The 23,000-nt window shown below is 40.0% G+C and overlaps 3 protein-coding genes across 11 annotated transcripts in view; 2 read left to right on the top strand and 1 right to left on the bottom strand.

Moving 5' to 3' along the window:
• lamb2 (laminin, beta 2 (laminin S)) overlaps nucleotides 1-12,435 on the top strand; it is a 49,095-nt gene extending 36,660 nt beyond the window's left edge. The window contains exons 22-35 of one of the 2 annotated variants that reach the window (XM_088636543.1): nucleotides 686-718; nucleotides 2,699-2,923; nucleotides 3,571-3,788; nucleotides 4,367-4,463; nucleotides 5,040-5,412; nucleotides 5,989-6,173; nucleotides 6,433-6,674; nucleotides 6,798-7,001; nucleotides 7,672-7,816; nucleotides 8,026-8,233; nucleotides 8,837-8,978; nucleotides 9,681-9,857; nucleotides 10,569-10,728; nucleotides 10,950-12,435. In XM_088636543.1, coding sequence (XP_088492669.1) covers nucleotides 686-718; nucleotides 2,699-2,923; nucleotides 3,571-3,788; nucleotides 4,367-4,463; nucleotides 5,040-5,412; nucleotides 5,989-6,173; nucleotides 6,433-6,674; nucleotides 6,798-7,001; nucleotides 7,672-7,816; nucleotides 8,026-8,233; nucleotides 8,837-8,978; nucleotides 9,681-9,857; nucleotides 10,569-10,728; nucleotides 10,950-11,086 — 2,546 coding nt within the window. In that variant the 3' untranslated portion in view covers nucleotides 11,087-12,435. The remainder of the gene's footprint in view (nucleotides 1-685; nucleotides 719-2,698; nucleotides 2,924-3,570; nucleotides 3,789-4,366; nucleotides 4,464-5,039; nucleotides 5,413-5,988; nucleotides 6,174-6,432; nucleotides 6,675-6,797; nucleotides 7,002-7,671; nucleotides 7,817-8,025; nucleotides 8,234-8,836; nucleotides 8,979-9,680; nucleotides 9,858-10,568; nucleotides 10,729-10,949) is intronic. The other variant, XM_088636544.1, reaches the window with a different exon arrangement.
• A 1,575-nt stretch (nucleotides 12,436-14,010) lies between these two features.
• Nucleotides 14,011-20,756, bottom strand: trappc6b (trafficking protein particle complex subunit 6B). The gene is made up of 6 exons (XM_088636556.1): nucleotides 20,276-20,756; nucleotides 19,677-19,744; nucleotides 17,992-18,109; nucleotides 17,729-17,812; nucleotides 16,448-16,541; nucleotides 14,011-15,633 (listed from the first exon to the last, which is right to left on the bottom strand). Exons 1-6 carry the CDS (start codon nucleotides 20,354-20,356, stop codon nucleotides 15,602-15,604), a joined length of 477 nt encoding a protein of 158 aa, XP_088492682.1. The 5' UTR covers nucleotides 20,357-20,756; the 3' UTR covers nucleotides 14,011-15,601.
• A 698-nt stretch (nucleotides 20,757-21,454) lies between these two features.
• Nucleotides 21,455-23,000, top strand: part of usp19 (ubiquitin specific peptidase 19) — a 35,065-nt gene continuing 33,519 nt past the window's right edge. For 5 of the 8 annotated variants that reach the window (XM_088636550.1, XM_088636549.1, XM_088636546.1 and 2 more), the window contains exon 1: nucleotides 21,455-21,830. The gene's annotated coding sequence lies outside the window, so the exon portion shown is untranslated. The remainder of the gene's footprint in view (nucleotides 21,831-23,000) is intronic. The other 3 variants (XM_088636551.1, XM_088636552.1, XM_088636553.1) reach the window with 2 other exon arrangements.

The raw sequence follows: 23,000 nt of genomic DNA, 5'->3' as shown, positions 1-23,000 counted from the left end.
TAGATAAGTCCTATTTGTAACTGTCCTGCATTTTCTGTATACTCCAGCTTTGGCCCAGCAGAGAGTATGGACAGTTTGGTTATGTGCAGTAAGCTGCTAAGGTTTATTCCATTGTGTAATAGCAGCATGAGAGAAAAAATACAAAAGAGCTGTTAAGCTAGCCCAAGGAATTGAACACAATGGCACAGTGTATTGATTTTAATTCTGATATAAAAAGCAAATACACTGAAGAAACATTATTTGACTTGTGTTTTTCTGTTGACTGTAGTGTAATTTGTTATAGTGAACAACCTCATGTGTCAAACATTCCCCAATGTCTACAAAGGTTTGACAAAGTACTGAAGTGGTGCATTCAAGGTGTTTTGAAAAGTAGAATAGAAAAACATATGAATTTAAAAGTCATGCAATGATCTAGTTTTTAGAACGAGTCTTTCAGGAAGCATTTCAACTTTCTTGACATTTTGTTGAGTCGTCTCTGTTTTGTCTCTGAAGGCATACCTTGGTTGTAGAGTGTGTTTAAAGACACATCCAGATTCTATTCATGTGTCAATGTATTTGATTATGTGTGTGTGTTTGCTTGGTGAAGTCTACAGAAATATAAACCAGCAGGTAAGGCACACAGAGGAGACAGTGAGATGTCTGACTGAGTAATAACTGTTGTTGTTTCCCCCTCCACACATCACAGGGATGGTTAAGCGTTCAGAGGGGATCTTAATGCGTGAGTAATGGTGACGCCCCCCCACAACCCCCCCGCATGGCTTCAGTTCCTTGCGGTGCTGTGCCACCCCCCCACACACACATATCCCAGCACAGACAGTGCTTTTAACGTTGGCTTTCCTGGGCTGGCCCACTGTAGGATAGGCAATCACCTGTTGCATATTAATAACAGCTGAGAAAAGCACCAGTGACTGGGAAAGAGCAATCAAACTGAACAATGACTGTGTGGGTGGGGGGCGTGTTATCACCGAGGTTTCTAAAACAAAAGCCTAGTCATAAAGCAGTCTGTGTTCTTGAAAAAACACACACACAATTTTGGGAAATCTCTCCTTGTTCTGTGGTTTGTCATTAGAAGTGTTCAGATTTCAGAGTCACCGCAAAACTATTTCAATCACAACCTTGTTTTGTTCCTCCAGTATGTATTTAGGTCCAGCCAGAGCCTTCTGCTGCTTTCGCTTTTGCAGATGTAATGTGCTTGCTGTTTTGTAAAAGGATCGAGCAGTTTACACCAGCAGTATTGGGTTTCCCGCTTTTTATCAGGCAGGACATTTCGAAAACCAGTTGTCTGGCAGCAGGATTACGTGTTTAAACTCAGATCATCTGGTTTCTTTTTCACCTCTTTCTTGCTTTTAATATTCTGGATTTCTCATGTTTTTTGCAACTCAGTTTCCTAAGCAGCTAAAATATTAATTTTGGTGTCTGTAGCCCACCCCATCCTATCTCACAGACTTAATTAAGATCTTTAGAAGAGAGGTACCCACAGAGGTATCATCAGTAACAGAGGTGACTGTCCAGGTCATTTCTAAGTCACAAAAAGGATACAGTATGTCACACACAGTCTCAATGAGACTAATGAAGGTTAGCATTTTAAGAAAGTGTTCATAAAAATCATGAGACAGCATAATTAAAATATTAAAGTGCCTCAAACATTTTCATCCTACTTTTTAACTGTTCTGCATTTTGTGTAGCCTCTGTTTCATTCATTGAAACAAACACTACTTTTGGCCTGGCAGTTTGTGGAGAGTTTGATTATGTGTAGCAAGCTGCTAAGTCAGCTATATTCCATTGTGTAATAGCAGCATGAGAGAAAATACACAAATCCCAAGGATTTGAACCCTATTTTTACCTGCTTTCTCATTCTGAGCTCAATACAGAATGTGTTCCCTAAATAGCTGGACTATAGTTGAATTTACGTGTGCCACAAAACACAGTTATTTTAGAAATCTGTCCATTTTTTGTGACCGGTTAAATTCCTCTATTGGCTGAGCCTCTGTAGCACAGTTCAGACACATCAGTCAAAGAACAAAAAGCCATCTGTTTTGTCACCAGATTAGAAAGCAACTCTTAAAGCCAACTGACTGTCATCAGACAGCTTCTGCAGAATTTTATGAAGAATTATTTTTTGGAATGCTGTTCTCTGTGGGAAAGCATGTACTGTAATTTCAGAGTGCCTGCTCAATTACAGAGTGTAAACACTGAGTAGTGCCTCCTGAGATGTAGGTGGTTTTATTCAAGATTTTAACAAATAGGAGGTTCTTTTGTTTTTGTGTCCTTAATTGTTTAGCTTTTTGTTAACCGATTTTAAAAACGGTTAGCTTTTATTCGTTTTACATTCATTTGGTTAATAGTTGTTACTGTCTGCCTGTAGGAGAACCATTATGCCACAAACATATTAAGATATGTGTTGATACATTCTAAAAACAAAGAAACTCAACATGATTTAATTAATTTTTTTATTTTCTGTTGCATTTGTGAGTTTTAATGTTTACCCACTAATCCCAAACCTTCATATTGTTAAGGCCTCATTTTCTGGCCTAGTGGGTAGCATGCCTCTGATCTTCTCTGCCACTCGCAGAGGAGAGAATCATTAAAAGATCAGGTAAAGTATGCATACCCAGGATATGCTTGCCACATTTTCGCCTACATTGACTCACTGATGAGGCTTGTTTTTCTCTTTCACTCCATCTCTGAAATCTGCCAGGCTCCCGTTGCGATGAGTGCGCCCCTGGTTACTACGGCAACCCCATGCAGCCCGGGGGACGCTGCCAGCCATGCCAGTGTCACAACAACATCGACATCACCGACCCCGACTCCTGTGACCGCCGCACGGGGGAGTGCAAGAAATGCCTTTACCACACAGAGGGCCCCAACTGTGAGGTCTGCCGGCCGGGTTATTATGGCGACGCCACACGACGCAACTGCAGGAGTGCGTAAGAAAATGCCAGAGTGACTCCAGTAGAGATCCGGGGAGAGGTTTACCTCAGAGATACTTCAATATCCCAAGGCCATTCTGCACAGTTACTATTTAAGGATTTTTATTTTTGAACTTGAGAATATGCGCCTCACTTTTAGAGTTAAGAGCTATTTATTTCAATCACATACTGTACATGATAGGTGGAAGTCATGACTAATTTTTTGAAACTGAAGATATTAATATGCTAAAGCAGGCATTAGGTGTAAATTTTCAGATCTTTAGGTTTCCCCCTTTCTAATCAGACAGAACAGTACATTTAGAAGAACAAAATTTGTTTGGTAGCAGGATTACATTTTTAAGCTCAAATCATCCAGTTCTTTTTCAACTCCATTGTCTTTCTTGCTTTTAATATTCTGCACTTTTCATGTTTGTTTTGCAACCCACTTTCTTAAACAGCTAAAATATCCATTCGCAAGACAGCTTGCAAGAAAGACCTCTGTCAAGAAAACTAAGATTTGAGATAATTAACCTCTCAATAGTCAAATCCGAAAGCTATTTCTTAAAGCATACTCCTTCGTTGTTTGCAATGTGTTGTTCGTGGATTAGTGTGCTATCAGCTTCATGGCCCTCAGTAGAATGAGCTTTGCTGTTCTTTTCAGAATGCACCTGCAACTTTTTGGGCACAGATCGGAGCCAGTGTTCCTCTCGGGACGAATGTACGTGTGACCGCAGGACGGGACAGTGCCAGTGCCTACCCAATGTCATTGGGCAGTCTTGTGACCACTGCGCTGTCAATTGCTGGAACCTGGCCAGTGGGACAGGCTGTGAGACCTGCAACTGTGACCCCAACAATGCCATCACCCCCACCTGCAATGAGGTTTGTTGACCCAGTGCCTGCACAAGCTTTGCAGATCGTCAAAAGGCGTGTCTTGAGTTTTTTTATTTTGACTTTCTTCACATTGCTATGAAGCCTTCTACAGAATCTTAATACGTGGTATGAAAAGGCAGAGATCTCCAGCAAATGCAAAGGACTTCATTTACAAGATATTTGTGAGCTCAGTTTAAGGCTTCCCTTTTTGAAAAAAAAGGATAACAGTATTTCAATTGAAGTCTTTATCTTGTACCTTGTCTCAGAAGCACCCTCTATGGGTTACATAAGGTCTTTCACTGTTGTACAAGCACAATGTTTTTTTTCTCCTCAGAGACACTCCTTAGTTTTAGTTCTGTGTGTTATAAAATTCATCAGATATTTGCTAAATTAAAATATTTCCTCTTTAAATGTTAAGCAATGATATAAGTTGAAGAAAATAGCCCCCACTGAAATGTTTATATTTTATTGCTGCTTTGTTACTTCTATGGGCCATAATGCTACTGTATTTCTCTAGATCTCAAAAGACGTTTCACTGTTAAAAAATTGATTGTTAAAAGATTGATTTTCGGGTCCTGTGTTTGCAGTTCACGGGCAAGTGTCAGTGTCGCCCAGGCTTCGGAGGCAAGACTTGCCAGGACTGTCAGGAGAACTACTGGGGTGATCCCAAAGTGCAGTGCAGAGGTCAGTCCCCCTTAGTTGGCTGTTTCTTCCACTCTCCCTGAGTTTCCCTTTCAATGGCTGTGCTAACCAAAGAACAGGGTTTAATTCCAGTATTGATAACTACCAAGAAAATAACTAAATGAAAGACCTCTTCAATTATCAAACGCAAGAAACGAATTTCTTTGTTTCCTATGGATCCACAATTTTTCCAATGAATCCAACTCGGACTTGAGTGGCCTTTAAAAGTATAATTGCAAGTTATTCCTGTGACACTGACAGTTTGTAATTTCAGTCATATCAAGAGCTAATAACTGGCACTGGCTTTGAGAAACCTTAAAATGAAGGTATTTGCTTGGCTTTTACTGCTCCATCAGCCTGGAATGAATGCACTGACATCTCTCTTTTGCAGTGAAATGAAATAAAAACACACCGCTACATTTGTGTTCACCTAAAGATCATGTCGGATTTCTGTGTCCACATCACAGAAGCGCACACGTACAATGAAACACCTAATAATCCCAAAGTGCTGAGTAACACTCAATACAAAAGGCACCAGGTCTTCATACTGGAGACTGTGACCCCTTGTCCTCTTTGCAGCCTGTGACTGTGACCCAAGGGGCATCGAGACGTCTCAGTGTAATCGGGTGACAGGGCACTGCGTCTGCCAGCAGGGCGTGTCTGGGGTGCGCTGCGACCAGTGTGCCCGCGGCTTCTCGGGGCAGTTCCCCGACTGCCTGCCCTGCCACCAGTGCTTTGGCGACTGGGACAGGGTGGTGCAGGACCTGGCCGCCCGTACGCGGGCCCTCACCGAGCGCGCCCGCGTGATCCAGCACACGGGCCTGACGGGAGCCTACGAGAAGAACTTCCGGGAGCTGGAGGAGAAGCTGGCGCAGGCGCAGGCCATCGTGAATGCCCGCAATGCCACCGCCGAGTCCATCGCTAGCCTCATGGATCTCATCAAGGGCCTCAGGTGGGCATCGCCAGACACACACAAGACAAGTCAAGGCTGCAGTCTGAGCGACTGAATGGGAGAAAAAGCTCTTTCTCAAGGATTCACTTCTGGACAAGACCTGTGTTTTTGCCCAGCCGTCCGTGCTGTTGATTTAATGATTGGATGATATAACAGATTGGAACATTTGAGCTGTCAGGTCCAACAGTAATTTGGCTTTCTCTGTGTAAAACTGTGATTCCGTTTATAACTCACACCCCAAAGGTTTTACGGCATCCAGCATTTACCTTTTCACCATGCAGTTCGATTAAAATATTGTTAACCTGGCTTTACATCGAAGAGATAGTATCGACTTGTAATATCAGAGGGCAGTTTATCTGTAAGACTGGCAAAGCCATTTTGGCTCAACCTTGACAAATCCGTGCCTGGATTGTCATTTTATTCTACTCCTTCTCTCTCAAAAGGAAAATTGTGGTATAAAAAGCACGGAGTCTTCCCATGGGACATTCTCCTTACTGGGTCCAGTGGCTGTCTGTTGTGATCTGTTGTGTCTGTGAATGGTCACCCACTAGGGCCTGTTCTTCCATCTGCTTTCAGAGCCAGGATCGGCGAGACCACCGATACCCTGAACCAGCTGGAGGGGGAGCTGACCAGTGTCCAGGACAGCAACTTTGCGGCCAGCAATCAGCTGAGTGCCCTGGAGAGGGAGGCTCGGGAGCTCAACCTCTCGGCTGGGGAGCTGGGCCGCCAGCTGGACGTGCTGAAGAACTCCAACTTCCTGGGTAAGGCAGGGGCCGGAAGGGTTATTTTCTTCATCTTGCACTAATTCACATTTGTTTCACTATTCTTTCCTTTGTTGGTTTACTACACTTGCACTCTAGTTTACCACTCTTGACTGTGATAATACTGAAATTGATTAAAGTGTATATTAATGTGTTGGTATGGGTCTGTATTCACCAGTATATTTCGTATCTTGTACCGTCAACTTAAAAATAATGAAACTATACTGTAAGTGCTGTGATCTTCCATGCATGTCCCCAGGTGCCTACGACAGCATCCGCGGCTCCTTTGATAAATCCCGGGAAGCCGAACGCCGTGCCAACCGATCCAGTACCGCTGTCCCCAGCACCGTCAGTCAGTCCGCAGATACCCGCCGCAAGACCGAGCGGCTGATGACCGAGAAGAGGGACGACTTCAACCGCAAGAATGCTGCTAACAAACGTGCCCTGGTGGACTTGAAAGCCAAGACACAGACGCTGGACATGAAAAAAATAAATGAGAAGGTCAGGCTGGGGAGACTCCCCCGAATAGCAAGAAAGGGGTCAGTGCAGAGCTTATCGGAAAGCTCATCAGAATCATTTCACTGACTCTAATGCCCCCCTGCCTCTCTCCCCCTCTTCCCCCAGGTGTGTGGAGCCCCAGGGGATGCCCCGTGTGGAGAAAGCCCATGTGGTGGGGCGGGTTGCCGAGACGACGAAGGAAAAAGGCACTGTGGTGGCCTGAACTGCAACGGTGCCGTGGCAACAGCCGATAATGCCCTGGAGAGGGCCAAGCATGCTGAAAAGGAGCTGAGCAAGGCCATGGGCGAGGTGGAGGAGCTCTTCAAGAAGGTCAGTCTCCCGGCACTGGAGTACCACCAATAAAAATTTACTGTAGCATCAACAGGCAGAAAGAGTGACTTTTAATAAACTGCGGTAAAATGTTGATAAAATATACTGCATACAAAAAAATAAGTAAAGTATATAGAAGGGAAAAATGGTTAAAATTCAATTTACCTTGATAATTCACAACTGTGAACTTTCATAAGGCAACTGAAGGACATTTCACATCAGCTAGATCCTCTGAATCCACTTCCTACATTATTAGTTCAGTAAATCCTCAAAAGCCCCACTGTATACACCTGTTAAAAGAGGTGCCGATAATCTGGACTTTCTGAGTCTACTTAGTTTAAGAAATTATGTATTAAATTGGTTACAATTTCTATATTTCCCAGGCCTATATGAAGTTAAAGTAATGTTTCCCAAGCTGGTCCTAGAGAAATAGTATATATATATTTTTTTTTACTCCTATCTGAGTATATAAATCCATAGGGCTTATTGATCACTTAATTTATCTGCTTTCTTGTTTAGACATTTCTTTGGTCAGTCCCAAATGTCATGAATAAAGACAGGAGCCGCACAGCCACAAGTATATACTGTTTGGGCGTCTGTGATTTCAACTCATCACACAGATTTAACTGTCCAACATTACAAATCCTTCTTTTTGTCATTGTCATCTCAGGTGGCAGAAGTGAAGACAAAAGCAGAAGAGGCAAAGGTGAGGGCACAGGCTGCCCTGGACAAGGCCAACGACACCAAGACCAAGGTGGAGCGTTCCAACAAGGACCTCCGCGACCTCATCAAGCAGATCCGGGACTTCCTCATGCGTGAGTGGGTGCCGGCTAGAGCTTGTTCGCCGAACCCTTTAGAAATCCCAACCTGAGACTTTCATCCTTGTGATTTCACAGAGGAACACAAACAGGCTGTTCCAGTTCATGCAGGTGTTTGTGTCTGGGTCATCTCCTGTGGGCCAACTTGAAGTTCCTGCTTGTCCCACGTGGTCTGTTGAAATCTCTTTTGCTTTGCTGCCACGCAGAGGAAGGCGCGGATCCGGACAGCATTGAGGTGGTGGCTAGCAAGGTGCTGGAGCTCTCTATCCCTGCCTCACCTGAGCAGATTCGCTACCTGGCAGAGGAGATCAAGGACCGGGTCAACAGCCTGTCCAACGTCGATGCCATCCTGGAGCAGACCAAAGACGATGTGCGCAAGGCAGAGCAGCTCTTGCAGGATGCCAGGAGGGCTAGGTGAGACCCCAGGGCTGGAGAGATGGAAGGGGGACCGTGATGGGAGTGTACAATCTCACTGTAGAGGTGGGGCAGGGGCGTGTGAGAACTACTGTATGAAAAAGTGTTCTAGAAATGGAGAAAGAAAGACTTGTATCCATTATTGTGAAGAGGGTTTGTGTGTTCGAGCGCAGTATAAAGAGTGTTTAAGTGTATGTCAGTGCACAGAACACAGAACCTAATTCATTCAGTGTTTACTTGTGTATGGATGTTACAATCCTTTCTTTCAACACAAGCAAGTTAAAATTAAATATTTTCATATGCATCCTTCATGAAGCCAACTTATTTTGGGCCATTTAAATGTACATTTTTAATTTTTAAACATGAGGAGATTTTCCCCTCTGTACCAAAAACACCTGTACACAGAAGATCTCAGTTTGGTCTTTAGAAATGCAGCCCACAATCTTTGTATCACTTAAGCAGGGATAGCTGCAAGTGCAGACTGGTTCCTCTGGTAAATGCAGAATAATGTACAACAGTGTGATCTGTCTTCATGGCACTTCACAGTCAGTTATTTGGATTGAAAAACTACAGCAGCGGTTGTGTCCTCTTTGTTGCTCTCAGGAATCGAGCAGAGACTGTGAAAAACACAGCTGAGACGGTGAAGACGGCCTTGGATGATGCCAGCCGGGCACAGGCAGAAGCAGAGAAGGCAATACAACGTGCCAAGACCGACCTCGGCCAAACTGAGAACCGGCTGGCAGAAGTAAGAAACTTGGAAAAATCCATCGGATTTTACTGTGAAGCAGATCAGGGTGGTGATCGTTGATGGTGGGAAATTCTTCAACATAGGAAACAGTGCAGATTCAGGTTTTATGGAGCTCTTTATACACATTAATGCTGTGTTAGGTGTGCCCTGCTGAACAGACAAAGGTAAGGTTTTCCTTTTCATACAGCATAGCCTCATAGTGCAGGACAGGTTGGTTTGTTTCAGGCTCTGCTTTATGTCCTGTTCATTGAAGTCGATCACTCTTTCTATTGACAACCTCGTTAGGAGGTTCAATTACTGTTGCTTTACAACATCAGTTTTTACCGAACTTCAGCACACCTTGAAGCAGTTTGGTGACCAACATAGAGCTGCATGGCTAACACATTCCAGGCATACACTCCACAACACAGTTACACACTAACTCTGTAATCTTGAATATGTGTTGATATACAGTATTTGTCCCACTTCATAGATGAGACACAATATAGGGACAAGCACTTAAAACCTTATTTTAACCCCCATCTGTATGTGCAAAATTGCTGTTAACTGTTTTATTATCCATGGCTGGTGGTATTTATTAACTGTACTACAGTACATCCTGTCAAGGTTAAGCTTTGTGTTATGCAGGAGACACATTGAAAGTGTCATTGCTTATCCACTTGTACAATGTAGCCCATCAAAGCCCACTGTACTTTGCAGATCCAGTCTGAGACTGCGCTCAGTGAGAATAATCTCAAGGATGCCATGGACCGGCTGGGCACCCTAGGCCGGCAGATTGACGCTCTGAAGACCAAACGTGCCAACAACAGCTTGGTGGCATCCCGGGCCGAGGAGACAGCTACCATGGCAAGGGACAAAGCCAACGAGGCCAAGCAGGTGTGTTTCCTGGAAGGAGGTGTGCTTATTGCTTCAGATCAGTAACTGCATCCTTCAAACCTAACCCTACCTTGTGGCCTGTTAATGGTGCTGTACTTTTGAGGCTGTGATTGTTTATTACTGTATATACTGTAGAAATGCATGAGTAGCATGAAACTGAATGAATGAATTTGCTGATCTTTGCTGCTTGTTTGGGCCTCAAAGTCCTCACAGATGATAAAATCTCCAAAAATGTTTACTCCTAACATATACATTATACTGGCTACAAAAAGTATTCACCCCGCCTTTGGCATTCTTCACATTTTATTTTCTTACATCATAGAATCAAAATGGATTTATTTGGAAATTCCTACCACTGATCAGCACAAATACTCTGAAATGTCAAATAAATATACACTAAAGCTTTTTCTTAATTCCTAAAGAAATTAAAACGCAAAAATGCCAAAGAAGGTGAATACTTTTAATAGCCACTGTATATGTAAAAAAGCACTGATACTCCACTCACTGTTGGAGAGGCATTCAATCAATACTTTAGTGTTTGCGTACAACTGCAAATGCAAGTTTCTTCACTACAAGACCAGATGATAATTCCATTGTTTTGTTGGCTGAGTTCAGGTGCAGTGTTATTCAGGACCAGTTTCCTCTTCAAGGACAGCTGGGCTGGCCTCAGGCCATGTCTTTTTCTCACTCTCTGCTCTTGGTGCTTTGCAGATTTTAGACGGTGAGTTAAATGATAAGTACAAGACAGTGCAGGATCTGGTGAACATGAAGGGGAAGACTGTCCAGGATGCCAAGAAGAGGGCAGAGATGCTTCGGGATGAGGCCAAACAGCTCCTGAAGGATGCCCAAGACAAACTCCGCAGGCTGGGTGGTAAGAGAGTCAACATTATGTGTTCTTCATTCATGGCCTCTCAGAAAAGAATGTCCTGAATGAGTCTTTGGGCTGTGTTCACAAAGCACTGACCCACATGGCTCCCCTCCATTAGATTATGTTTTTTTTTCAATAAATCAGGAGATGGGCCAACAGGCAGTGCTTGAATGCTGAATTTATATGCGGCTCGTTTATTTCCACCTCCTGTGTTTTGCTCGCAGAGCTGGAACGAAATTACGAGAATAATCAGAAAACCCTGGAGAGCAAAGCCAAACAGCTGGATGGCCTGGAGGAGAAGATGAGGTCCATTCTTGATGCCATCAACCAGCAGATTCAGATTTACAACACCTGTCAGTAACACCCAGGCACTGACTGACTGCAGGTCCTGGTGTCTCCATAGCAGGACTACAGACACTGGCGACTAACACTGCTGTACCTGTAAACCCCCTAGTGGTCACAAATAGCATCTGCTGTAAGCTATTTGACACAGAATTGCCTTCATTCGCTCATTTACAGTATTTCATATATACTTTCAGTCAAAAGAGGTTATAATATCCAGTTTGACTCCTACAAAATGTTTCTGTTGATATGATTCATAAGACAGTCATCCTAGTTAATGTTCAAAAAGTAATTTTATTGTCTGTACAAAAAAAAATTCACATTGAAAATTAAAAAAATAAGTTAAAATTGTATCCTCATTTAATTCAACTCATTCAATGTTTGTGGTGCACAACAATTTATCTCAAGAGTATGTGTTCTGACAGAGACACACTGTCTGAGTGAGTTTGTATTAGTTTAATACGATACCTCGATAAGGCAATTTAGTAGTTAAGTCAATCCCTAATCGAGGTGGAGGAGAGGTGTGATTTGAATGGAGAGGTTTTTTTGGGGTAAGTTGCTTGGTTGAGGAGAACAAGTACCTGTCTGTAATTACGGGGCTGTTGGAACACCGCCTTTACTGAAGAATGAGCCAGGGAGCTGCTCTGAGGATGAGGATGTGGTGGAGGAACAGAAGTGAAAACAAAACAGGAGTGCTATTTATATGTCGGTGGGCGGAAGTGGGAGACAGGAGACTCTACAGTATCTTTCAATATGAAGCTTTAAAAGGTTTCTTTCACACTCTAAAGACAGATCAAGAACTTGGTGTTTGCTGGCAAAGAAGACTGTTTTTTATCAGTTTCTGTTCAGTTACAAGTTTTTGTGGTGTCATTACAACCCTTTTTACTTCTTAAAGTACAGTATGTGTAGATATGAAGACGATCATGTGAAGAAGCTTTATAACTACAGTATATGGTAACTATGAATCCCTACACATCAGTCAGCTTCATCACTTTACTTTCACTTTCATTTTATCTCCACTGATAGCCGATGTGTGGTGAGTGTACTGGCACACTTTGGCTGCAGTTGCATCGTCCAGGTGGGGCTACACATTAGTGGTGGTGGAGGGGAGTCCCCATTACCTGTAAAGTCCTTTGATTTGTCATTATTATTAATAAGAATCAGATAACCTTATGTGAATTTTGCTGTAATTTCTAACTTTGAATCATCTAAAGGGATGCATGGATTATAAATATCTGACAATAGAGTTGTGTTTTCTTGTCCATCTGAAATGAAGTTATGGTCATATCATATTTTACAATTACTTGCAACTTGTGTCTTTAGGTGGAGTTTACAGGTGACAATTAATAAAGTGTAAAGTTTACTGTACCTGCTTCCTTAAATCGTATTCCTTTTGCCTTGTTGTAAATTTGGCTTTATACTCGGCTTTAGAAGACTTACACTGCGTTATTTTGTCCAAGATGTAAACATTTCTCAATTAACAGAAAATACAAAAAGTATTCATTTTCTGTGAATGCTCTTAGATTAACTCAAAAGCCAGCTTATTTTATTCTAAATTTATAGAATCATGACTTTCATATTCTTAAATAAAAGCAAGGTAATGATGTCCATACATGTCCATCCATGTATCATAAGTGAATACAATTTGGGAGGCTAGAATTGAAAAGGATCAGCTTTTAGTCAATGTTTGTTTTTCATGTTATTGTGAGCCTATATTTCTCTATTTTCAAAATTAGTGAATTAGTAGCTCCCATTACAAAAGAGCCGATATAACCCTATTTAAGTAAAAGTGCATCTGTTGTACAAAAAAAACTATACATAAAAATATAAAGTGTTATACATTTTTTTATTCATATCAAAAATATTTTTTAAGCTTTAAACTATTAATGATGACCCCTAACAAGCACTGGAGCACTTGGTACATCTAGTTAGTGGTTGCTTTAAGTAAATAAAAGGAGGATGTTTTCTTCTTGTTAACAATCATGGCTGCTGTTGGTGTTGTCTCAGGATTTGGTGTGCTGAAAAAACACCATTATTGTCTTTTACAGAAGATGTGGGAAATGTATCATAAACTCCCATGTTTCTGAAGACAAAAAGACTTTGGGTCTCACTTGCAAAAATGGTATTTCCCCTTAATGCTACAAAGTTGCTGTCAAGCAGCTGTTCTTTTCACACTGCCATTGACTGAAAACTGGTGGTCAAGAAGTATTTATAAAATAACACATAAGGTAGAGCTGAAAAGGCAATTTAAATTTAAATTTAAATTCTCAAATGTAATTTTACTGGCAGAACTTTTATTTCAGTTTATTGAACAGTCTTTTTTATCATTATTTGTATAGCCATATTAGGTATCTTGCTTAAAATTTGCAGGCAACAATGACCCATCACCAAAATATATACAGTGTATAGCCTATATGGCATTTGAATTTGTTCTTGGTTTTTAACTTTACTGAGACACAGCAAGATGAAGTGGTCCTTAAAAATGAGATTAGGAGTAATAAGCAACAAAGAACAAGATTTTTCCTTGCTCTAGTTGATGTTCTTTTTTATTAAATAAAAGCTTTGATCTGGAGTGTCTGTGATTTACGTATTTTCATTCTAGATTGAACACACAGACAAGACCAGGCTCTGGGACACATCCTGTATGACTGTTTTATGCATGCTTATAGGTTTTGTTATTTTAAATTAAAGACCATAGTTTTACGTTTCCATATCTATTGAATGATATTTAAATGCTGGTTTGCATGTGCCGATATAACAGTACTTGAGTTTTTGTAATGTTGTTTGTTGTCTTACTGAGACCTTGTTCCTCCTTTATCATTCCATCACATTAGATTCAAATGAAGAACAAATTATTAATTAATCTAGCAGGGAATCCAGCTATTGAAAAATATATAATTTTTATGCTAGCATTACAAGAATAAGACCGCTGCAGAGGTCACATTTAAGGTATTAACAATAATTTTATTTTATAAAGCACCATTAAAAGAAACATACATGGAAAACAGATCACAAATGCATGATTAAAATGAAGTAAAAATACATAGGAAAATAAATCTTAGAAAACTAAATTTTATACAATAAGTATAAATAATGACCCGTGCTGGGCAAAAAATAGAGCTCTTCCCACAGGACTATGGGGAAAACCGTTACCTTATAACACTGCCCTTCAGCCTGAGCTAGAGAGAAAAATAATTTACAGTCGCACTTTGGCCTTCTGGCCAGTGCTGGGCAAAAATAAGTCAGCAGTAGTGCTGCCCTTTCAGCTGGAGCTGGAGAAAAATAATAATTAGCAGAAAACTTTCAGACAAGGGACAGATTTGGACTGTGCTGGCTGAAACTGGGCAATCCGACAGGGATCCCCCTAAGATTCAGCTCCTTGTCAACACCATCTTTTTTCCTACTCAGTGCTCTTTTGATACTGTCTGGGACAGGATGCGCAGCTGATCCTGCTCCAGTGATAGCTGATGTCCGGTCAACCAGCCAGTGATATCCATGCCACCATCTTGGCCAGGGGGATGATTTGAAAAAGACAAATCTAGACTGCAGGAAAAGCCACAACTTGTGAGGCACATCCCTAACAAAAACCTTATTTCCCCATAATGTTTTGTCTTATAAATACAAAAGATCAGACAGAATGAAACCAAACCATTCAAAGCTTTAAAAATCAATAAAATAACTTTTAAATCAAGATTTAGAAGATTCTGAAAATTAGATTAACAGGAAGCCAGTGCAGAGATTCCAAAACAGGAGTAAGATGAGAATTAAAATAAAATCTAGGCAGGATTCAGGCAGCTGAGATATTAGATTGTTAACTTTAAGTGAGGGATCACTGCAATCAGTAAATTAGTTAATTGCTGTACTGGCCTTGATTGGTGCATTTGAAGTCCATTTCCTTTACAAAATATATCTATATATATAGTTGCATCTTGATGACAGGGTCTAAATAAATTTGAATCTTTATATTTATATCACTCAAGTCAATTTCGATCATTCAATTCCGTTGCCATTCAGATACAGTATATGACATACACATCAGTAAAATCAGTTTGACTATAGTCCAGATTACACATGGCAAAAATATACAGAACTCTAAAAACTAACGAAATGAAGCAGACTTAATTTATTTTCCACTAGGACAGGGCAAGCTGAATATCATTCACCCTGTACATTCCTTGTATTTCAATTTCATCTGTTGGGTTTTAGTTTTCAGTGACTCCTCTTGATGAAAACACAGTTTTTGAACTCACTTACAACACAAATTACCTGAACTTCACAAGGGTGCATGCCTGAATGTTAATTTCTACTTACAATAAGCACGAGAACTTTGTTAATATAGTAATGTGGTCCTTTATTAAGAGTTGTGAATAATAATTTAAACACAGATGCTTTTCAAGGCAATTATAGTCAGTTAAAGTCATTGTAAAAAGTAAAACAGATATTACACAAAGGTCCTGAATGCCACCATACTGTGTTTGCATGCAGGAATACTTCATACATTTAAAAAGGCATTAAACTCAACACGAGGATCCTTCTAGATCTTCTGTATCATAACTTGAAATTTGCCTAGGAAGGAAGCAAAGGAAAGCATTAAAACCTTCTTGTGTCCTTAAATATAACAGTATATTTGGTGGACATTTGAAAAAAGAAATGAGCTATATTCATGTTCATGCATAATACTTCACTTGATAATAATCATTTTTTATCCTTATTGATTTTCAAGGGATCAGTTAGGCTTTTACCTACCTAATACAAAGCCCAAGAATACTGATATACAGTAGTTTACAATTTGACACAAATAATTTTATGAACAAGTAAAAGGTTTATTCCATGCTGAAAAGAGAATAAAAGAGCCTTCTCCGGGTGTCAAACAAGGAGACACAGCTGAAGAAGGTTCCACAGCCAAAACGTTGTTTCCTTTCTTCTCTTTTCAGCAGGGAATAAAGCTTTTACTTGTTCCTTTGCAGCTACCTACTTGAACTACATAAATAATCTTATTTACATTCCCTTGAATTCACTGGTCTATCAAGGTGACTCTGTCCTGCAGTTTCTGCTCTGCTATACTAGAAGAGGAACTTATTGAAAATAATCTGGTTTCATGACGTTTCATATTACAGTTTCATTTCCACTGAGCAACTTCTATGTACTGTATATAGACCTGAAATACAAATGGCTTCCATTTTCTACTCCAGTGTGTTTTTCCAAACAGATAATATGATTTGACTGGAATTAAACCACATCTTACAAATGGAAAACTACTTCATTTCTTCCAGGCAGTTTCTCTTAAAGTGGAAGATGAAAGATAATGTCCCCGGGTGAGACCAGTACCGAGATATAAAACAGTCTATTCATGAATTGTGTAGAAAGCAAGTGAACTCACATGCAGGCATCACAGAGACTTCTGCCGTGACAATGCTTTTAACCCCCAGATTTGACAGTCCTCCTCTCACCAGACCACAGGTGAATGCCAAATACTGAAAAACAACACAGTGTACAGTCCTTTTAGGCCTATCACCTTAAACAGAATAACCCTAATACCTTCCAGTCTCACTTTGCCTCAATCTGTGCAGATAATGAGGAAGTACTGTGCATTAATTAAAAACACAAAGGGTAACTGTATATCATGTTCTGAACTGTTAGATGTGTAGTGGGTTCAATGCCAATGGACGAACTTGGGACCAGATTTTGAAAACCACACCTGATTATGTTAGAGAGATACGCTTCTGTGCAAAAGTCTTTATCTTAGACACCATCAGGGATTACAACATATACCTGTACATAGTATGTACAATTTCCTCAAAGCACCCACTGCTATTTTCTACTAATAAAACAGGTTTGCCAGTATTAATACAGCCTAGAGTGAGAATCCAAAAAGCAATCTCTTTAAATTATGTTGACCAGTATTTTCAAACACCTAATCATAGCTATTCAGGGTAAACCATACATGAATATGAAGTGCCGTTGTAGTTAATCCATCATCTTTAACAATCACATACAATGGACTCACTGTCAGGTGTTCCTAATCATTAACATCACTTGTTCCTCTACACATCCACAAAGATGAAAGGATGCTTTTTGTTTGTTTTTGTTGTGTACTTAAAATGAAATGGCTGAAATTTCAACTGATCTATGTTCACACAGCAGAGAAAAAGGAAACTAAACAATGCAGAAGGCTGAAGACTGGAATTTCAGTAAAATACGATTTTGGATGCCATGCCTTTTCTTTTTCAAGGATGCCAAAAATGTATCTACAGTGTAATATATATTATCTGCACTCATTTACTCACATGATGCCAGCATTATAGATGGCTTTCCATTGTACCTATACACTCTCTATTTCTATGGAAAATAGCAAATACAAACCCTCATCCTATTTATACCACTAAGTGTAGTGCGTGTGTTTTAGTAATTTCAGGAATGACATTTAGTTTATTTTTTAAGTTCTCATTTGAAATTTAAGCTACAACTGATCATATTCTAAGCTTGTACTGTGTGATCTTCTATGGAATCATCTGATCTTAAAAATATCTCTCTTTGGCACTGACTTGAATAATCCCAGCTGAAAAACAGCAAACTCAATGACATCTAGGACCCTATTAATGAATATAGTTTGTTCTTTTTAAATTTGATTTTGGAAGTACTGTATATAGCATTGTCTTACCTTGGGTGCATGCTCTAAATACTGTTTTCCTGCAGAGATCTGTGTCAGCAACCGGAACTTGTTATCCTGTAGCACATAAATTCCCTGCAAAGGTCAATGTGCATTTATTATTAATAATTTATTGACTTAGCAAACACCCTTGTCTGAGATGGCATATTGTTTTACAAAGCTTTGCATTATTTTTTTTGCACTTATTCAGTCAAATTATAATTAAATGTGTAGAGCATAGGATAGTAAAAATAAAGTACAGACAAAAAGATCACCTGATGGTTTGTTCTTAAGTTATCGATTTGCTTTTTGAAAACACAGGTCCAGAAATCTTTACAAATGAACTTCATGACATCCAGTTCATCTTTGAACCGTGCAGTGTCTTTGGTGAACCTGGCAGGAGACAATACAGTAATTTAGTCTTTTATTGATTTTCACTCCCATTACAAGTGGAAAAATCATTCAGAAATACTACTGGTGTTATACAATAACACCATAAACGTTGGTAAACTGGTATTTTATGAATGATTTCCCCCCTAATGAAAGGTAATAAGAACAATACTTTACAGTTCCCTTTCTAACAGTATCCACCAACGTACAAGATACATTATAATAAAAAAAGGCACTGTCCTTGGCTAAAGTTAATTACTTGACAGTTTTTCTCCCTGGGAATCTAAGAACACAAGAACGGTTACAGACAAGAGGCCTATATAACTCTTTCAATTACTAGTAGCTAATTGACTGAAGGATCTCAACTAGCTTTTGTTTTTAATAAAAACCAAGGCTTCGACAACATGGGAATCTCTTCCTGTCCTTCACCCAGAACACTTTGTAATTTAAATGTTGTTGGCAGAAATATTAAAATTACTTTCAGCATCTGGCAAATTGCATGTGTTTCCTTGCCCATGCTGAGGGTAAGAAAAAGGTATATTGACACAGATATATGACATTCATCATGGACTGCCAATATAATTATTATTTTGAGGTTTTACTTAACTTGAACTTGAACTTTATTGCCATATGTAACCGGTACTGGTACAATGGAATTCTTACTTACAGATAGTCTCTCGATTGTAAAACAAGTGTAAAAAACAAGACAAAGTGCAAACAGTGCATCAAGACAATGTACAAACGTGACATACAGTAAGAGTAGGGAGCTGCGTCAGCATGCGTAGGCTGCAAAGGAACAACTAAAGCTTCATTCCACGCTGAAAGGTAAAGAAAGTTTCTTTACCATTACCTTTCTTCTCTGGATGAGACATAAAACTTAGGTCCTGACTCTCCGTGGTCATTTAAAATCCCATGGCGTTTCTCAAAAAGAGTAGGGGTGTTAACCCCCGGTGTCCTGGCCAAATTTCACCCTGGCCTTTACCAATCATGGTCTCCTAATAATCCCCATCTATGAATTGGCTTCATAACTCTGTTCTCCTCCCCACTGATAGCTGGTGTGTGGTGAGCATACTGGCGCAGTATGGCTGCTGTCGCTTCATCCAGATGGGGGCTACACATTGGTTGTGGTGGGGGGAGTCCCCATTACCTATAAAGCGCTTTATGTGCAGTGTCCACAAAAAAAAAGGTGTATAAAATGTAAGGAATTAATTTACCTTACATCATGAAATTAAGCTTTACCTGTTCAGTGACATAACTGTACAGTATTCTCCATGCTAAAGATACAACCGTGAGCAGAACTTTTTCCCACACACCTGTCTCTATCACTATTTAAAGCGTAGAATGAAATCTTCTGATATTTTCTTGTGAATATGTTTTTCATATCTCATCATTAAGTGGATCTTTAACTTTTTTTTCAGATTTGTACATTTCAGTACAAATCTGAAAAAAACGTTTGTCAAAACAGGACCCAGTAGCTTGGTACTTGGTACTAAGGTCCAAATAAATTCCAAATGACACGCTCATAAAGAGATAATAATAAATAATTATTTAAAAATGTTTTTTAATATACCTTTCTATTAATCCTTGGCCCACTCTGAAGCCCATGTTTTCCAGTCTTGTTATGCATCTCCCATTCTCCTGGAAATAACCCCAAAAAAAAAACAACAGTAAAACTGATCACATTAAAACTTAACCTGGCTTAGGTATAGAGGCGCACAGAAATGTTAATAAGCACGTTACCACTAATACATAGTTTCTAATCTCCTCTTTGTTGTAGGTTTTTCGTAAACTGAGGCAGTGTAACCCAGTCATCTGACACAACTAGCAGACTTTCCATATGGTGCTATACGTTGTACCTTACAGGACGATAACTTTTTCTCTGCACTAATTCATTTGAATTAACTGATAGTGCGTACTGTACATCACTGTCTCCCACTGCCGTCTTTTCAGAGGAACATCCACCAGGTGTCTGAAGCTGTAAGCGTGAACCTCTTCAAAAGCCGGTGTGTAAAATGGCAACAACTGGCACTGGAGTATTCACAGAATGTCACTTTTAAATGACTAATTACTTTAAAAAAAGTGATTTTGCATCATTTGAAACGGGTCAGAGTTAATGTCGCCACACGATACTGTATGTTCACGATAAAACACGCTGGATGCAATACTTACCATCTCCCCATGCTCAGCCGACTTGTAAACATACTGTATGAGCTCATTGTGGAGGAACTGAAACAGAACTTCATCCGCCATTCTGGCTCAACCCCTGTCCAGCAAATATCCCTTGCGAATGTATATTTATTAACAACACCCAATAATTTGCTACAATGTATTTTTTTTTAAAAGAGACGAGAAGACTACTTCAACCCACAACGCCGCCCTGCTAGCAGAACTGAAAACCGCTGTGCACCGGCGCAGCGTGTATCTTACTGTAGCAAGATAAATATACCTACGTTCAGTCGTACACACATTCACAATTAAAAACGGGTCGCGCTGTATTTAAAGTGTACTAAAACATCTATTCGTCGAGTAAAAAGAACACCTGTTTACATGTTTTAAATAAATCAAATGTAAGACGGTACTAGACCTTTTTAAATATTCCTCTACTCAAGTATTTTACGGGGTCCTTATTCATACAATATGGTCGTCTTCAGAATTGCCTGTATACACACACACACTTAGTCACTTGCATTAGAAGTCACTATACGTCCATGCTATACCGATAAGACAAAGCAGCAAACAGAGAAATGGACAATGACACTACACTGTTTCCTGACCATATAATGCATCTGAATCTGTCAAAATATTATACTTATTTTTCTGCAAATATAACTCTGCAGTGACAGTATAATACAATAGCTTTGGATAATTGAAACATTGGGGTTTTAAAAAAGGAAAAAGGAAAACAATTTACATATGATTTCAAAAACCCTTTCAGCAGATTTGTAATGGTAGTAGATAGGTTAGGATATATTGTTTTTAAAACTGGTATGAGCGCTACTAATTTGAGAGACTCGTGAATTTGAGAAGGGGAATCCAGTATCATAGCAATGAGATTTAAATTATTCACACATTTTACCATGTTGTGATGGGGTCAAAGTATTGTTTATCCTGAGAGGTTGCGTATACAATGATAAAACTAGTCTATTCTACATTTTCGTCCGAGTAACATTTTTGTGTTTCTGTGTATTTATCATCATATAACCGCCTGTGTATAAATATTGTCTGTATTTTTTCCTAAATGTGTTTTTCCCCCTTTTTTTCTTTCCAATATGTGTGACTGCTGTCATTATTGTTGACAAAATCAGATGCACCCCTGTCATGTGACGAGAGTCAATGTTCGACTCCTTGTGGCTTCAGGAAGTAGTTGTGTTGAGGGTTTCGGTTTCAGCTGTTTTTGTTCCTAAACAAAGTGCGAGTCACTGTGCTGAGGCCGGTGAGAGAAAGAGTTGGAGAAGAGAGTTTTCAGCCGCGACAGAAAGCGCCCCCCTTCCAGATTCACTATCGAAATATTCAATAAGGTGACACGGGATGGGCCCGGGCTAGAAAATTCTAGATACCGCCGGTGTGCTGAGCTCCAGTTTCGGACAGGGACGGACAGCGGCCCGCTGCCCGCTGCTTAATTGCGGAGCCTCGGGCTGGAGTGTCTTGTCTCGCCGGCTACCGGTCGCAGGAGGAATCAGAAAAAAACAAAACACATGAGCAACACCGTCTGCCCCTAAACTCTGTGAGTATAAGCCGCTTTATTTATGCTTTGCATTGACATGGATTATGCGTTAGTTGGGAGAAATGATTATCGATGTCTTGTTAAATCGTGAGGTTGGACAGCTCTCTCCCATGCTCACATTAATCACTGTGATAGATGCTGCGCTGCTCAGATGTCTGTCATTAAGTTGGCGATTCGCTACCTCGACGGCTTTGCACACAGTGGAATGCCTCCTTTGGGCTGGATTGATTTCTTACCGTTGAAACTTCAACGCTCCGTTTCAAGAGGCTCCGTTTGGAAAACGTGGTTTTGTTATGCAACCACTGTCACTGCAATGCAAACAATGAGAGAACGGGTTCAATACGGTTTGGCAGTTCCGTAATCCCGAAGACTTCACAAGCTGGCAAGAGTAATCGGGTTTTCATTTATTTGCCCTTGTTTGCGAATAATTCTATGCAAACTACGAAATCAGAAGGGAAAAGGATAAAGCAGTATGAAAGTGGTATTTTGATTCTGTGATTTATTTTTTGGTTGATTATGCACCTAACACTTGGATGTTATAGTAAGCCACCCGATCTGTGCTGAAACTCCTTTTCGTTGAGAAGGCTTTACGAAAAAGAACAAAACAATTTAAAAAAAATGAAAGGATAATAGGCCTCTCTTTGCTTTACGCACACAATGAAGCCTGGGTCCCCCCTGTCTTGTCAGATTACCGCAAAGCCGGTTTGTATAGATCTCGTTCGAAGATTATAACAATAGTCTTAATAACCACGCTCTTCGTTATTTGTATGTCCTGCCTTAGAAGAGTTGCAGGTGAAAATGTACTGGCATTTGACGCAGGTCAGCCCTTTGGATCTACATCTCGTCGTTTGAATTAAAGAGTTCTGTATTTTCAGGAGCTGACACTGTCTTAACCTGTCCATCAGGAGAGAAGTCTTGTAATCACGTGGGATTTTTCAGTGAAATATAATTCTGGTTAAATGCAGCATACATTATCTCATTTACTCTCATTCCCACATTACCCTGTGATTAGGGTAAAAGTTCAACAGCTGCAGTAGTGTAAATTTCACATAATATATTTAAGCAATGAAATGATAAGGGATCTTTGATTGCAGGATATTACTTGCAGGTAACAAAAATATGAAATCTTAATATAAGATGGAAGACTTGTGTGGAATGTTGACACATTAT

The sequence above is a fragment of the Lepisosteus platostomus genome, chromosome 6, assembly GCF_059453375.1.
Source record: "Lepisosteus platostomus isolate fLepPlt1 chromosome 6, fLepPlt1.hap1, whole genome shotgun sequence".
NCBI lineage: Eukaryota > Metazoa > Chordata > Actinopteri > Semionotiformes > Lepisosteidae > Lepisosteus > Lepisosteus platostomus.
The sequence above is the reverse complement of the archived record's forward strand: the minus strand, read 5'-3'. Positions and strand labels throughout refer to the sequence as shown.

Bases quoted from the DNA above. Each gene is read 5' to 3' on its own strand.
- trappc6b (XM_088636556.1), bottom strand. From the start codon at position 20,356: ATGGCGGATGAAGTTCTGTTTCAGTTCCTCCACAATGAGCTCATACAG. The intron at 17,813-17,991 runs GTGATCTTTTTG...TGACCTTTGCAG, and splicing joins ACTTAAGAACAAACCATCAG to GGAATTTATGTGCTACAGGA. The intron at 16,542-17,728 runs GTAAGACAATGC...GTTGTTTTTCAG, and splicing joins ATTTAGAGCATGCACCCAAG to TATTTGGCATTCACCTGTGG.